At 35.7% G+C, this 14,439-nt stretch overlaps 1 protein-coding gene across 3 annotated transcripts; it reads right to left on the bottom strand.

The window, feature by feature from the left end:
* Positions 1-1,711: 1,711 nt before the first annotated feature.
* On the bottom strand, positions 1,712-6,881 carry LOC107787953 (internal alternative NAD(P)H-ubiquinone oxidoreductase A1, mitochondrial). Of its 3 annotated transcripts, none has more exons than XR_012707386.1 (8): positions 6,090-6,878; positions 5,154-5,367; positions 4,720-4,880; positions 4,562-4,627; positions 4,259-4,419; positions 3,995-4,109; positions 2,799-2,992; positions 1,712-2,068 (listed from the first exon to the last, which is right to left on the bottom strand). XR_012707386.1 is itself a non-coding variant. In XM_016609575.2 (8 exons), exons 1-8 carry the CDS (start codon positions 6,531-6,533, stop codon positions 1,916-1,918), a joined length of 1,494 nt encoding a protein of 497 aa, XP_016465061.1. In that variant the 5' UTR covers positions 6,534-6,881; the 3' UTR covers positions 1,712-1,915. The 3 variants fall into 3 exon arrangements, 2 of the variants coding, with proteins under 2 accessions (XP_016465061.1, XP_075105311.1); XM_016609575.2 differs by having other exon boundaries at positions 2,799-2,978; positions 6,090-6,881; XM_075249210.1 differs by lacking the exons at positions 1,712-2,068; positions 2,799-2,992 and adding an exon at positions 3,522-3,887.
* Positions 6,882-14,439: the final 7,558 nt, after the last annotated feature.

Genomic DNA, 14,439 nt, shown 5'->3' with positions numbered 1-14,439 from the left:
TTGATAACTTTCTTCATTATCTTGTTAGAATTATTCTCTTCATAAAGTGTCTTCTGTGCACAATTGGATTAGTCATAAAATTCTGAAACTATGAACAAGATTCAGTCATTTTGAAAAATTAAAAGGGGGTATTTTATGTCCATCCATGGAAGGTTAAGGATATGGTCACTGAAATTATAATCCATGCCCTTTGTAACGGTTTGCTTGGTTTGATTTGTTTGGCTTAAATGTAGGTTCTTTATGTGACTTTGAAAGCAACTGCTTGTTCTTTTTGTGCTTGGTTATTGAAGTTTAGCTTCAAGTAATGGTACTGTTGTTTCTTGAATTGTAAAGACAGTAAATTTTCATTCTGCTATATCTTCTTGGACTTCACCAAAATATAAAATGAATCCCATGATATCGGGCTTTCTCGCTTACATTCGTAGTTTGCTTTAGGCACGTAATTAAATCATCGCAACTACGGGTATGGTTCCCACGACGTGGTTGTGATACTTAATTTCAAATTAGTTATAAATATGAATATCCGTAGTTCACTTAGTTGAATATTTTTTTTCTTTAATAAATTTGAGGTGTGACATCCAATCACCTAGTCTATGGCCCTCACATTGATATCTTAACTAGTGTAGAAAATGCCTTGAACTCTCGTAGTTTGCTTTAGGCGCATTTAATTAAATAAATTACCATAGCTACGGGTACGGTTCCCGTGACGTAGTTGTGATACTTAATTTCTAAAATCGGGGGTACATTTATGTGACCCGACCACAATTTAATCTTGTTAATAAAATAAACATGTTGTGGATCATGGATACGGTTCCCGTGACACGATTCGCGACGTATAATCAAGTAATTAGTTGTATGACAATTGAATTATTAAAAGCGGTTTAAAAGGATTAAAAATGCACATAGGTTTCAAAGATGTTTTAAAATCAAATAAATAGGACAATATTAACAGTTGAGCGACCGTGCTAAAACCACGGAACCCGAGAATGCCTAACACCTTCTCCCGGATTAACAGAATTTCTTACCCGGATTTCTGTGTTTCGCGGACTGTAAAGCAGAGTCAATCTTTCCTCGATTCGGGATTTAAAACCAGTGACTTAGAACACCATAAATTATCCCAAGTAGCGACTCTGATTTCTAAATAAAATAATCCTGTTTCAGTTGTCACTTTAATTGGAAAAACTCCCTTATGCCCTTTCCGGGGTAAAAAAAAGGAGGTGTGACATTTAGACATATGAATATGAAAGAACAAAGAGATTGACGCATATCAATAACAATTGATAAGAAAGTGATGATAAAACCCATTATTTAACGTAAATAAATATGGATGCACTTCATAGTTCTATTAAATATTACATCTCAGGAGAGAGTCTCAAATATTTTAGACATTTTATAAAGAAAATTCTATATAAAATCTTATATATAAATTATATATTTATATTTCGGGTTAGTTCAGATTTTTTTGTTCCATACCAAACCAAATCAAAACAAACCTACTTGAGTTTTTTTATCGGTTTTGGTTTGACTTTTCGATTTGGTGCGATTTTTTGGTTCGGTTTGAACACCCCTAACGGTGAGCAATGGCAGAGACACCTGCTGCATCCCTTTTACAAGGGGTGTCATCCGATATTGTTTCGCAAAACAATTCACAATATATAAATATATATATATATATATATATATATATATATATATATAAACATTATTGTTGAAAAAAATATTACTTAAACAAATAAGTATTTACGATATCTAATGGAAATATTACAAAATAAAAACATTCCGAAACAGGAAATAAAGCCTTGTAATTTCCACACCTCAACCCAAGCTCATAGTAGAGTTGTGACAATAGACGGACATCGCTTGCACAAAATCCTGCAAACACTACTGTACGACAGGTATGTTCCGGATGTTTTGTCTAAATCCGACTTATATCACGGCCAAAGATTAAGGTTGTCAACCAGTTAATCAGTACATAGAATCTGTTCCTCCAGCTCACTACACGAGTCAAATATGCAGAACGCCAAACAAGCAAACTCGTGAATCCTGCTATAGATACACCCTTTGCTTCCTGCACCATATATGTTTCCAATTAGCAAGCTAACAAGTTTTAGCAGCTAAGAAGCATTTATATTGATTGTGTAAATAAATTTTATTAGCAGGGTAACCTGCTTAATTTTTCGGGATACTAATCCCAATGTTATTTGACAGTTGCATGTAGTAATTCTTTAGGTGACTGATAGGATATTAAGTGGGCGTTTGGACATAAGAATTATCAAATTCCAAAAAAAAAAAAAAGTAAAAAAATTTTCAAGTGAAAATGATATTTGAAAATTAGAGTTTTGTTTGGACATGAATATAATTTTGGGTTGTTTTTGAAGTTTTGTGAGTGATCTGCACGAAAATTTTAAAAAATAGCTTTTTGGAGTTATTCAAAGTTTCGAAAAATTCCAAAATTTATGAAGTGAAAATTGAAAATTTTATGGTCAAACACTGATTTCGAAAAAAAGTGAAATTTTTTGAAAAAATTCTTATGTCCAGACATGCTCTTAATTATGTCAGTGCATATAAATTAGTGGTAGTATGTACCATATGGCCTTTTCTAAAGCAACTCTTTAAATTCTGTCCCCCATCAACCCAATGCGGCTAAAATATGCCTCTAGAGTAGTTGGGCGATTTTTTTTTAATTTTTTGCTGAAAAATTTAGGCTTACGAGGGGCAAAAGTTAAAGAGATGCCTAAAAAAGGTCATTTATGCAAATGGCCAAAAGAATTAAACTCATATATTGAAAGTGAGGAAACCTTGCTCTCTCTAAGGTCAACAAGGGCCTTGTATCTACCAATAGTAGCCATGCTTCCCAAGTGTTTATAAATAAATGGATTTCCCAAATTCATTTTATTTGCAGAATTGGCATGTCCTCCACCTTCTTTACCCATCCTGTTTATCATACTTGCAAGATATTTTCCCTGCTGCTCTGCAACCTGATCAAATACACCTGACATCATAAGACGACGATGACGACAGCAACAACAACAATAAAGTATAATCTCACCGGCGGGGTCTGGGGAGGGTAATGTGTATTATCCCTACCCTTGGTAGAGAGGCTGTTTCCGATAGATTATCGGCATCCCTCCCTCCAAGAACTCCGGCTCACAACCTCTTGGTTGGAAGTAGAGGGTGTTCACCGCTAGAACAACCCACTCTTGTCAGACAATTAGAGATAATTTACTCAAACACAAGTATGTCAAAACAATTATATGATAGTAATCATCAGCCACAAATATACAACAAATAAATAAAAGGACAGCTCGGTGCATAAAGCACCCCGCATTCATACAGGGTCCAGGGAAGGGTCGAACCCTTAGGGTTGTGTTGTAGACAGCCTACCCAAATGCAAGCATTAGTACGGCTCGAACCCTTGACCTATAGGCACATAGAAACAGCTTTATCATTGCTCCAAGGTTCACCTTTTCATATCCAATAAACAATATGCTACACAAAGAGCTAAATAAAAAAGTGGTTACCTCTTCAACTTCACCTTCACAACATCTCATAATCAACAATGCAGACACCATATGTCGCCACAAATTCGATTAACATAACGATACAAAACCTAAAATATCTAATATTGTTGACAGTGACAGAGTCAGAAATTCTAATAAAGAAGTTCAAACAAAATGTAAGAATGCCACACACGAACTTGCGACCTAACACAAAATTTAAAACCACCTTTGCCATTAGGCTACAAACTTCCCTTATGTCAAGACATTCAACAATTTTCATATAGGAAAGGAGATTCAATCGAACTCCCTTCGTTTTATGTAGCTCCACCCCAGCTTTTGATCATTCTTTAGCCTGAGGAGGGTTGAACATTTTGGATATTTCTTCGGCTGGCAACAAATCAGTATTTTTTTATATGACGATATGCATTAAATAATTTCCGACCAACAAGCTTGAGATTGAGGTGTAGCAGTTTGCCTGCATCCCTTTAACTTACTTGTGCCAAAGCTGGAAGAACTTGTTTGCCTGTACTTTCAAGAAAACCACTGCAGTCACCAATTGAGAAGACATCCTGTACCGATGGGACGCGTAACCATTCATCAATTCCAATCCTGTTAAAGCACCAAAACTGATGAATAAAACAATACAGGCAAAGTCTACTTTTCGGAAATAGAACAGATGGAAAAATCATAGTAACATATAGCAATGTGTCAAATATCCAGCTATGTTTAAGAAGTTGTAACATGAAATCTCGACTTACCTCCCTTTAGCTTTTGGTATATCCAGTGAATTCACAAAAGGTGAAGGTCCAACACCAGTAGACCAAACTAACAGACCATATGGAACATCAGTGCCATCACTAAGAATTATCTTCTCAGGTTGCACATCTTGTACGAGGCCTCGTACTAGACGAACTCCTGACTGAAAACTAAGACATTAACAAAAAATAGGATCCAGAAATTCAATTTGGATAACATAAAGGAACTCCTGACTATGTAGTATATCCTTTAACATATGCTATAGCACAGTAAAAATTTACATACCATTTTACTCAGAATCTCACCTTTGTCAACTGTTTGGTTGCATATACACGTAAACGATCATCAAAGGAGGACAATATCTCATTTGCCTGTCAATTAAGGACATAGAGCTTACTTAAATATAAGCAGAGCTCCTTTCTATCAAATGAGAAAACAGTTATAGAAATTGAGACAAGCTTGCCTCAATCAATGTGACGCGAATGTAGTCTTTGACATGAGAATATCTTTGATGAACATCCCTTAGGATAAAATCACTAAGTTCACCACTGAACTCAACTCCTGTTGGTCCACCTCCAACTACAACACAATGTAAAAGTCGACGCTTTTCTTCCTCTGTAACTCCTGTCTCAGCCATGACCAAAAGTGAGAAATCAGTCAATAATATCCTCTAGATATCACATCGTTCACGTTAATGTTAATTTCATGTATGGTTACTGAATGTCGCCCACTATAGCAGATGTTACAGTAAAATAACTGAACCAAGGCATAGTTCAGTTACTTTAATGTGATTAACAAATAGCTACCACTTTACTGTTATAATGAGTGAAGTTCAGGGATCATTCATGAAACTAACTCTACATTGTCCTTGCAAAAACCTCTGAATGAAAATCTTACCAGGCACATCAGAAAGCATGAGATTTAGGAGTAGTTTCCTTCGTATTTCCTGAGCATGGTAAACTTCGCGAAGAAAAGTAGCATGCTCTTTTACACCTTTAATTCCAAATGTCAAAGCTTGTGCTCCAGAGGCAATGACTAACTTGTCATATGAAATATTGAAGTTCCATGGCTCCAAGGTTTCAACTCCTTCTGTCACAGTTTGGCATTGTACCTACAAGTACAATGCAAACTTGCGTGTTAGAGGTAGTATGCGGAGACGGGATCTTCATCAAGGGGGTTCAACATCTACTATACATAAGGAAAAAAATAATTGACCTAGTATATACAGTGTAATTTTACAGGAAAGGAGATTTAGATGAACCCCTTTCCGCCCCTCTAGCTCCGTCCCTGGACATAGAGGGGTTACGTTAATTTAAGCTACCAAGTGGAACAATATCATTCAACATGCCATTTGCACTCTCCTAGGGTGCAATTGCAGGAAGCTCTATTAGCGAATGCAATTTCATGCCCGATAAAACTAATGATGTCCTATTGGCTTTTCATCAGCCGTTAGGTGGAGCAATCCGAACTCTCGATAGAATATAAAAGATGATACTAGCCTTTTAAATACCTCAAGGAACTCATAAATACCATTATGCCAACGTATAGCATAAACAGAAGGAGAACCTTGGAGCAATGGTAAAACTGTCTCCGTGTGACCTATAGGTCAGGGGTTCGAGCCGTGGAAGCAGCCACTAATGCTTGCATTAGGGTAGCCTGTCTACATCACACCCCTTAGGGTGCGGCCCTTCCCCGGACCCTGTGTAAATGCGGAATGCTTTGTGCAACAGGTTGCCCTTTTATAGCATAAGCAGAGGGAAACAAATATTGGGGGTCTAGGAATTAAAATAGAAAACAACAAGAAAGTGAAAAGGAGGAAGAAAATATTCATACCATATGTTTATCAAAATCAATGCCAGTGCAATTAGCAAGAAAGAAATAAGAACTTGGTTCTCTTGAAATAGCAGGTTGAATCCTCCCAATATGTTCTGTAACAGACCTAAACTCAAGAGTTCCAACACAAGTAGATGCTAACAATGGAGTGAAAACCATATGATTCCTAGGTGACACACAAACAACATCATAAATGTTTGTGTCAATGTCTTTCATTAGCCTGCAACCAGCCCATCCTGAACCTAGCACCACAATTCTTGGTTTTTGGTCAGTTTTTGTTGGTTCCATTCCAGCATGTTTAGAACCAATATTAGTAGAGTAATCTTTAGTGAATTGTAGAAAAAATTGGGTCAGTGGAGGTGAGGCAAATGGGGTTATAGATTTGGAAGATGGTTGGTTCAAAATGGTAGTGGAAATTTTGATGAGATTCTTGAACCAAGGCATAGTATCAGAAAATTTGTACTATTTTTTAGCTGTTCAGTCCAATGCATGAAGTGGTATGAAAATCTTTCCCATGAATAATAGTATTTCAGTACTTTCAAAATGTAGAAGGTGAGCCTAAGCATAACCGTAATGGGTAAAGTTGTTGCCATGTGACTAGGATTTCACGGGTTCGAACCGTGAAAACAGCCTCTTACAGTAATGCAAGATAAGACTGCATACAATAACCACTTGTGTCCGGCCCTTCCCCGAACCGCACATAGCGAAAGCTTAGTGCACCAGGCTGCAAATTCAATTTACTTTCAAAATGTACTAGTTCAGCTATCAGCATTTGTAAATATGGATTTCTGTACTTGAAATGAGGAGTTTAACTTTTATATCACCTAAATTGTAACTAAAGAAGTTGTCCATAAAAATAGGAATTAATAGCCTGAAAAATAAGATAGATTACCTGCTCCAAAAGATTAAAATACACCGCAAGTAAAACAATTATTTATGCTATAATTGTATATAAGCTAAATCCATGAATATTGGTGAATAATTGAAAATTTTGTATTAGGAGCACTTCAAATGAAATAATAGTAAAGCTTTCATTCATAAACCTTCGACTTTATTCAAATTAAATGTTTAAATACAACTTCAAGTTTCAAATATTATTTTTTCAACCCAAATAAAGACTTTTATTATGTTGAATCAACAACCAACAAGTTTACAATAAAATTAGGAGCATACTCCCAATAGAGAAAATTAGCATAATTTCTAAACTCTTTTGTCAAGCAGTGAGCAACTAGATTTGCGTGTCTCTTAACCCAAACAAGAAAAATATTAAGATTTCTATTTAATAAAAAACGATAATCCTACTCAAATTCTCATTCCAACCAAAATATTGTCCAAATGCCTACTCAAATTCTCATGACTTTGAAATAGAATGCAGAGAATATAATAATCTAATAAACATTTTTATCAAAACAATAATTTTATCACTTGTATATTCATAAACCTTTATACTATTCCCTTTGTCCCAATTTTGTATGATACTTTTTGTTTTCCGAAATTCAAACCTTTTAATTTTGACCGTGTATTTCAATATAGAACTTTTAAGTGTGTCACAATAAAAGTACTTAAAATATTTTAGAAGTACTGTAATAATTAATAATTTAAAATAGTTAAAAGATATATAAAAACTATGATAAAAAGTTAATTCGTTTGACCCTTAAAATCTGAACATTGGCAGGAAGGGGGTAATATTTTATGATTTTGAAATTCCATTACATAAATTTTGTACAAAGTAAATTCTATAATGGATAGAGAATAGGTGGCTAAGTTCAGTCAGCATATATACCTCAGATGGAGGATCAGGTGGGCCCAACTTTTTAGATAAGGAGTACCCTTGTGCAAAAGGTGTGGTACCTTTGTGGATTGAATCTACTCTAAATAAGAATTTAAGAAAACAATCAGCATATTTGGTAAAGCAAAGGTGAAGCCATGATTCGAAGATTATGGGTTTAGAATTCTAAATCTTTTAAGCTATTGAGTTCTAAGTTAATAATTTGTACGTATTCAATGAATCTATTACGACAAATACATGGTTTGAACCAAAGCTACTGAATTCGATCGAACCCCTAACTTCTACTCTCCCTCCGCTCTCGCTTCCATGATTGAACAAGATGTCCAAAGAATAAAAAAGCCCCGAAAAGAAATGAGGGATTTTTTCACTTTTAGCTCGCGCAGAAACTATTTACGTTTGGTAGAGGAAAAAGTGTATAAAATTTGTATATAACATACAGAATATATGTATGTATATAGAGTTATTATTTTAATAGCGGCTATACAGTATCATTTTCATGAAAAATAATAGCGGAAGACTGAATCTCACAAAATTAAGAGCCCATTTTTTGATGACCTGAAGAGTAAAAGCCTATTTGAAATGTCTTGACATTCAAAAAGACTGAAGCCCAAGAGAATAAAGAGGTCCATTTCTGAAAAAACTGAAGAATGAAGTCCTAGTTTGAAGAGTCTTCAAGAAGGCTAACATTTAAGATGCAAACATTTCATTAGAAACTCCCTTGGATTACACAAAAAGATAATGTAGAAATGACACCATGTAGCCATTCTAATGGGCTGCTATTTAATGTTGTGAATTGTCCTGAAGTTAAGATTTTTAGTTTAAAAATTCAGGAAAAGATAAGTACTGGTTAATCTCTAAATGACATCCATGTGAATGACTATCTGTGCACTTGCCCCAAAGATGAAGGGATCTTTACTCAAATACTCAGCTAGATTCACTATTTATTTTTTTTAATCGGTATACATACATACATACACATATATATTCGTTAGCTATTTTAAATTTAAGCGATTGGGTAAACTTGGATTACCCTCCAATTCTCTTGTACTTTTACTTTTCCCCCTCCCATTCCTGTTAGAAATGCATAAGAATGGCACTGGTTATTGTGGCAACTGCTACCTGTAACCCGGTTGTGTGTTCCAACAGCTTTACTTGGAACATGGATGTTTTGTATCCTTATCTGTTTCAACCTTGTGGACAGTGGCAGAGGCTGATGTAGCATCATAAGTACAGATTTAATTGAACTCATAACTTTTGATGTGGAATATAACTTTATATGTAAGATTTATTTAAAATTAAAATAAATAGTAGATATGAATTCATAACTTTAAAAGTATTTCAATGCTAAGAATCTTATAAGTTGAACCCCATAGAATTCAAATCCTAAATTCACCTTTAAACAGTAGTCGAGCCAAGAATACTGGAAAAAAAATTATAAAATGCCACACATGAGATTGACAGCTACATCCTAAAGCAAATTTGAGTCAACTTTGCCATAATAATAGAACCTTCTCCTATATAAAAATATTCAAAGATTTATATATATGCATAATAATTTGTAATCTATATATACAATATATAATTTTTCGACAAGAAGATTTAATATATAAAACTCTTTAAATCATGTGGTTCTGCCCCTGCTTGTGAAAAGGGACGAAGGTAGAGTATTACCTACGTGTTCAAACGAATTTAATAGCTTTTGTTCTAGCCATGTATATTTATTAAATATGTACAAATATTTAATTGCAAGCCCAATACTTAAGACTAATTATGAGTTTTATGGCTAGGTCAGAACTCATAAATTTGAAATTATAATTCTGCCCCTACTTAGTGGATAATTGCTGGTTAGAGAGCAAGAAATAATGCTATGTGAGACAGCTACAGTTGAAGAGGAACTTACGTATGAAACAGAACATAGAAAGAAAAGAGATATGCAATTTGCAAATCCCCATTTACTATCAAGACAGCCTCGTTCCTTTTCTGCTTTTGCTGGCAGCTAACATTGCTTTCTGCTGATTTGACCACTAATTAAATAATTTTTGCACTCTCATTCATGTCATTTTCTTAATTAACTCCAAATATTAATGGGTTTCTATTTATTATTTATATAAACACATTGTAAATTTTTCAATTCTAGCTGGTACTAGTTAATTTACTCGCGCTTCGCGCGATCGTTAAAAACATCATTGAATTTATAAATAGTCTTTTTGTAAGTATTGTCGAGATAAAAAAATAAAGTTCAACAGAAAGATAAAACATAAAATTTGAAATTAAGAGCTAAGTTTATCATCTAACTTCATGAAAACTCTGGTACCATGGTCAACTGAGGAAGGTACTTAAGTATATGTGATGACCCGATAGGTCATCTAGAGTTTTAGAACCTAATTCCGTGTTTCGAAGCCCCAAATACCTCATTTTAGACTTTCTCGATTTGCGTGGGCGGTGCAGGTATTTTTTCAGAAGGCTTATATGTTAAAAACTGATAAAATATAAAATTTTGCCTTAAAAATTCATTTTAGTTGACTTTGGTCAACGTTTTGAGCAAACGGACCTGGATCCGTATTTTTGACATACCCGATGGGTCCGTATCATGATTTGGGACTTAGACGTATGTCCAGAAACGAATTCGAAGGTCCCTAGCTCGAGTTATCATATTTTTGTTGAAAAATTAAGATTTAAAGGCTTAGTGATTCTAAAAGTTTGACCAATGTTTGATTTTATTGATATCGGGTCCGTATTTTTGTTCCGAAACTCGGTATAGGTCCATTACTATATTTATGACTTGTCTGTCAAATTTGGTGAGAAACAAAATTGATTTGACGTGATTCAGACGTCCGATTGTTAAAATAGAAGTTCATGAGTTTTCTTGAAAATCTCATTTGATTTGGTGTTCAGTTCGTAGTTTTAGGTGTTATTTTAGCAATTTGATCGCCCGAGCAAGTTCGTATGATATTTTTGGACTTGTGTGCATGTTTGATTTGGAGCCCCGAGGGCTCGTGTGAATTTCGGATAGGCTACAGAGTTAATTTGGACTTAGAAATATTGCTGGTGTGCTTCAGTTCTGGAGCAAGTCTCTGACCTCGCATTTGCAAGGTTAGTGTTCGCAATTGCGAAATAATCCAATTCCTGTTAGGGTCTCAACTGCAAAGAGGGGTGGGTCAACCTGAGTTTGCATTTGCGATCAATGGATCGCAATTGTGAGAAGGCCACTGTTCGCAATTGCTAACAAGTCATCACAATTGCGATGATAGCAGAAAGTGTGGGACTTCGCATTTGCAAAGAAAAGCTCGCATTTGCGTGGTTTGTAATTGCGAACCCCAGGTCGCAATTGCGACATCTACAACTGGTCAAAAGCTGAATTAGACGGGATTTCTCTCATTTCTTCAAATTCTCAAACCTAGAGAACCCTAGAGGTGATTTTCCCAAGAGTCTTTCTTCCTCAATCCATTGGTAAGTGATTCTACCCTATTTTCTTTCTATATTTCATTATATTTCATAAGATTTCAACCTAAAATCTAGTGTTTTCATGGTGAAAATTGGGGGTTTGGGTAGAATTAGGGATTTTTATAAAATTGAAATTTAGATCTCAAATTGAGGTCGGATTTCAAAACAAATTATATAACCGGGCTCGGGGTGAATGGGTGATCGGGTTTTGATCCAAATTTTGGGTTTGGACCCAGTAAGCCCGGGAGTTGACTTTTTCAATAATGACCTAAATTGAATCTTTTGCAATCGTGAGTAGTTCCTAAGGCTTAATCTGAATCGTTTGGTTAATAATTTGCTAGATTGTGTTGGTTCAGAGGCTTGTTTGAAAGGCAAAGTTGTGGTTGAGCTTTGAGTTGATCTTTGGAGCGAGGTAAGTGTCGTGGTTAAACTTGACTTGAGGAATTAGGATTCGTTTGCCTATTTTCTACATGTCTAGATGTTGGGTACAACATATATGTGAGGTGACGAGTACTTATGCGTTATTGTTGGGTTAAAGCATGCGGGTGAGACTTGTTTCTTGTAATTTATTACTTTCCTTGATCATGATATCCATACTTAGAATAGTTAATTACTAAATTGATCGTTTTTCCCGCTTTTATGGACTAGCTATGATAATTGAGTATTATTTCTAAAATTGAGGTTGGTATTGTGGGAATTTTGACGTAAGCCTTGTTCTTGTTCATTCTATCTCCCCGTTGTTATATGTTCATTGTTATATGGTAAGAGAGAATGTTAATGCACGAAGGGTGATGTTGTACCGTATTTGAGTGTTAATGCACGAAGGGTAATACTGTGCCATATTGTGAGAGTTAATGCACAAAAGGTGATGTTGTGCCATATTTTGAGAGTTAATGCACGAAGGGTGATGCCGTGCAGTTTTATTCTTTGTGTTGAAGGCATATTTACTGTTCTGGTTATCATTTCCTGCTGTATTTATCGTATCTTGTACCCCTTTCGCATGTCCTCTTCCAATAGTACATATTTAGCCTTTATTTGTTCTTATCTTGTACGTATATTGTTATCTGCACAGGTTATTTACGTGGGTGTCTTGTCATAGCCTCGTCACTACTTCATCGAGGTTAGGCTCAACACTTACGGAGTACGTGGGGTCGGTTGTACTCATACTACAGTCTGCACCTTTTGTGCAGATTTTGGTATTGGTCCTAGTTGCCCGTGAGGTGCATTATCTCGGATCAGCTGACTTGGAGACTCGAGGTAAATCTGTTGGTGTCTGCTGACCTTGGAGTCCCCTTCCATTTTCCCTTATTTACCGCTCTTTTCATTCGAGACAATTGTACTTATTTCAGACCCTGTTTGTAGAAATTCTAGAAGCTCATGAATTGTGACTCGAGATCCGGGTTGTACTAAATATTAATGGTTGTTATGTTATTCCGCACTAAGTTTTAGTTTCATTTTGGTTTAATTGACTTTACTTATTGAAATTGATGAAAATTGTCTTAAAGATCCTCTAACATTGGATTGCCTAACAAGTAAAATGTTAGGCGCCATCACGGTCCCGAAGGTGGGAATTTTGGGCCGTGACAAGTTGGTATTAGAGCACTAGGTTGCCTAGGTCTCACAAGTCACGAGCAGGCTTAGTAGAATCTGGAGGATCGGTACGGAGACATCTGTACTTATCTTCCAGAGGCTATAAAGTTTAGGAACAAATTTCACTTCTATTCTTCTCTGTCGTGCGATTTTATTCTCTCATTGCTAATTGAACTCTTATACTCTTGTTCTCTCGCAGTTGGCAAGAACACGTACTGCATCTTCAAGTAGACATCAGCTGGAGCCCCTAGTGGCAGCTGTAGACATGTAATTTTTGATCCTCCCCGAGATTTTACACTTTTTAGCTTTTAGATATTTAGTTTAGGCCTAATATTGCTATTTTACCTAGTTTTAACTTTTTTACTTTATTTTGTCACAAAAATAAAAATTACAAAAATATTTTCTTTTATTTAGGAAATTGATATTTCATCTTGTTACTTTTAGTTTATCTATCTTTCATAAAATTCAAAAATACAAAAAATAGTTTAACTTTATTTTCAAAGATATTAGTGTTTTGGTAGTAATATTATTTTAATTTTACGATGATTTTAATTATCCTATTTTTAGTATAGTCTTTGTAAAAAATTATTTCGTTTCAATTCCATTTCAGTTAAAGTCAATTGTTAATTATATTTTTATTATCTGTGATACTTTTATTTTACCCTCGGAAAAGAAGAATGAATTTTGGGCCAGTTTTGTGTTTTGATAGGTCCAATTTTAGGCCCATTTTCAGAATTCTCCCTTAGCCCATTAAACCAAATACCCTAAAATAACTCTAATCTCCGACACACTTGAGAAAGGGCCGTGACCCCTCACCAAAAGAGGACCCCCTTCTTCATCTTCACCTTAACCAAAAATCCCTTTGGACCAAGAGAAGAAGAAGCAGTTGTTTCCCTTGGCTAGCTTCAACAACCAAACAGACCCATTTTTTTTGAACCTGACCAGCCGTCACCCCTCATCCAAACAGTACCCTAGTTCCCCAAAATCTTCAGCCGCGAAAAGCCATCGCCGGCGACCCCAGAACAGCCCCCACCCTTCAAAATTCGATCGCTTCCACACGACCACCCTTCCACCGTCAAGCACACCCCGGAATCGAGCAGCTTCAGCCGTTTACCCACTGGAGAAGCCCAACCGACGTTCACCCTTCTTCTTCACCACCCCTCCAAGCCGCCGCCCAAGACACTGCCATCTCCGTTTATCCACACACACATACGCATAGTAGGAGAAATCAGAGGAAAAGTGTTCGTGGGTTTTGTTTACTTCAAAATCAGAAACAATACAAAAAAATAGGGATAATTCCGTTTCTTCTTCTGAATTTTCGTTTGAAATAGAATGAAGTCGAAATGAGTGTTCGAAGTTTTGGCGATGTCGTTCGCAGTGCGCTCCTATTACTGTGGCTTTTTCCGGTCAGATTTAAATTGTCGGAGTTTACTGTAATTGAGTCCTTGTTAAATTGAGGTCAGAATCTTACCTTCGTCTTCCTTTTCAATTCCGCGTAGTAAATTTGATGAAATGAAGTTGTGTGGT

This window comes from Nicotiana tabacum, chromosome 3 (assembly GCF_000715075.1).
Source record: "Nicotiana tabacum cultivar K326 chromosome 3, ASM71507v2, whole genome shotgun sequence".
Taxonomy (NCBI): domain Eukaryota; kingdom Viridiplantae; phylum Streptophyta; class Magnoliopsida; order Solanales; family Solanaceae; genus Nicotiana; species Nicotiana tabacum.
Note: the sequence above shows the minus strand (reverse complement) of the source record. Positions and strands in the feature narration are given on the sequence as shown.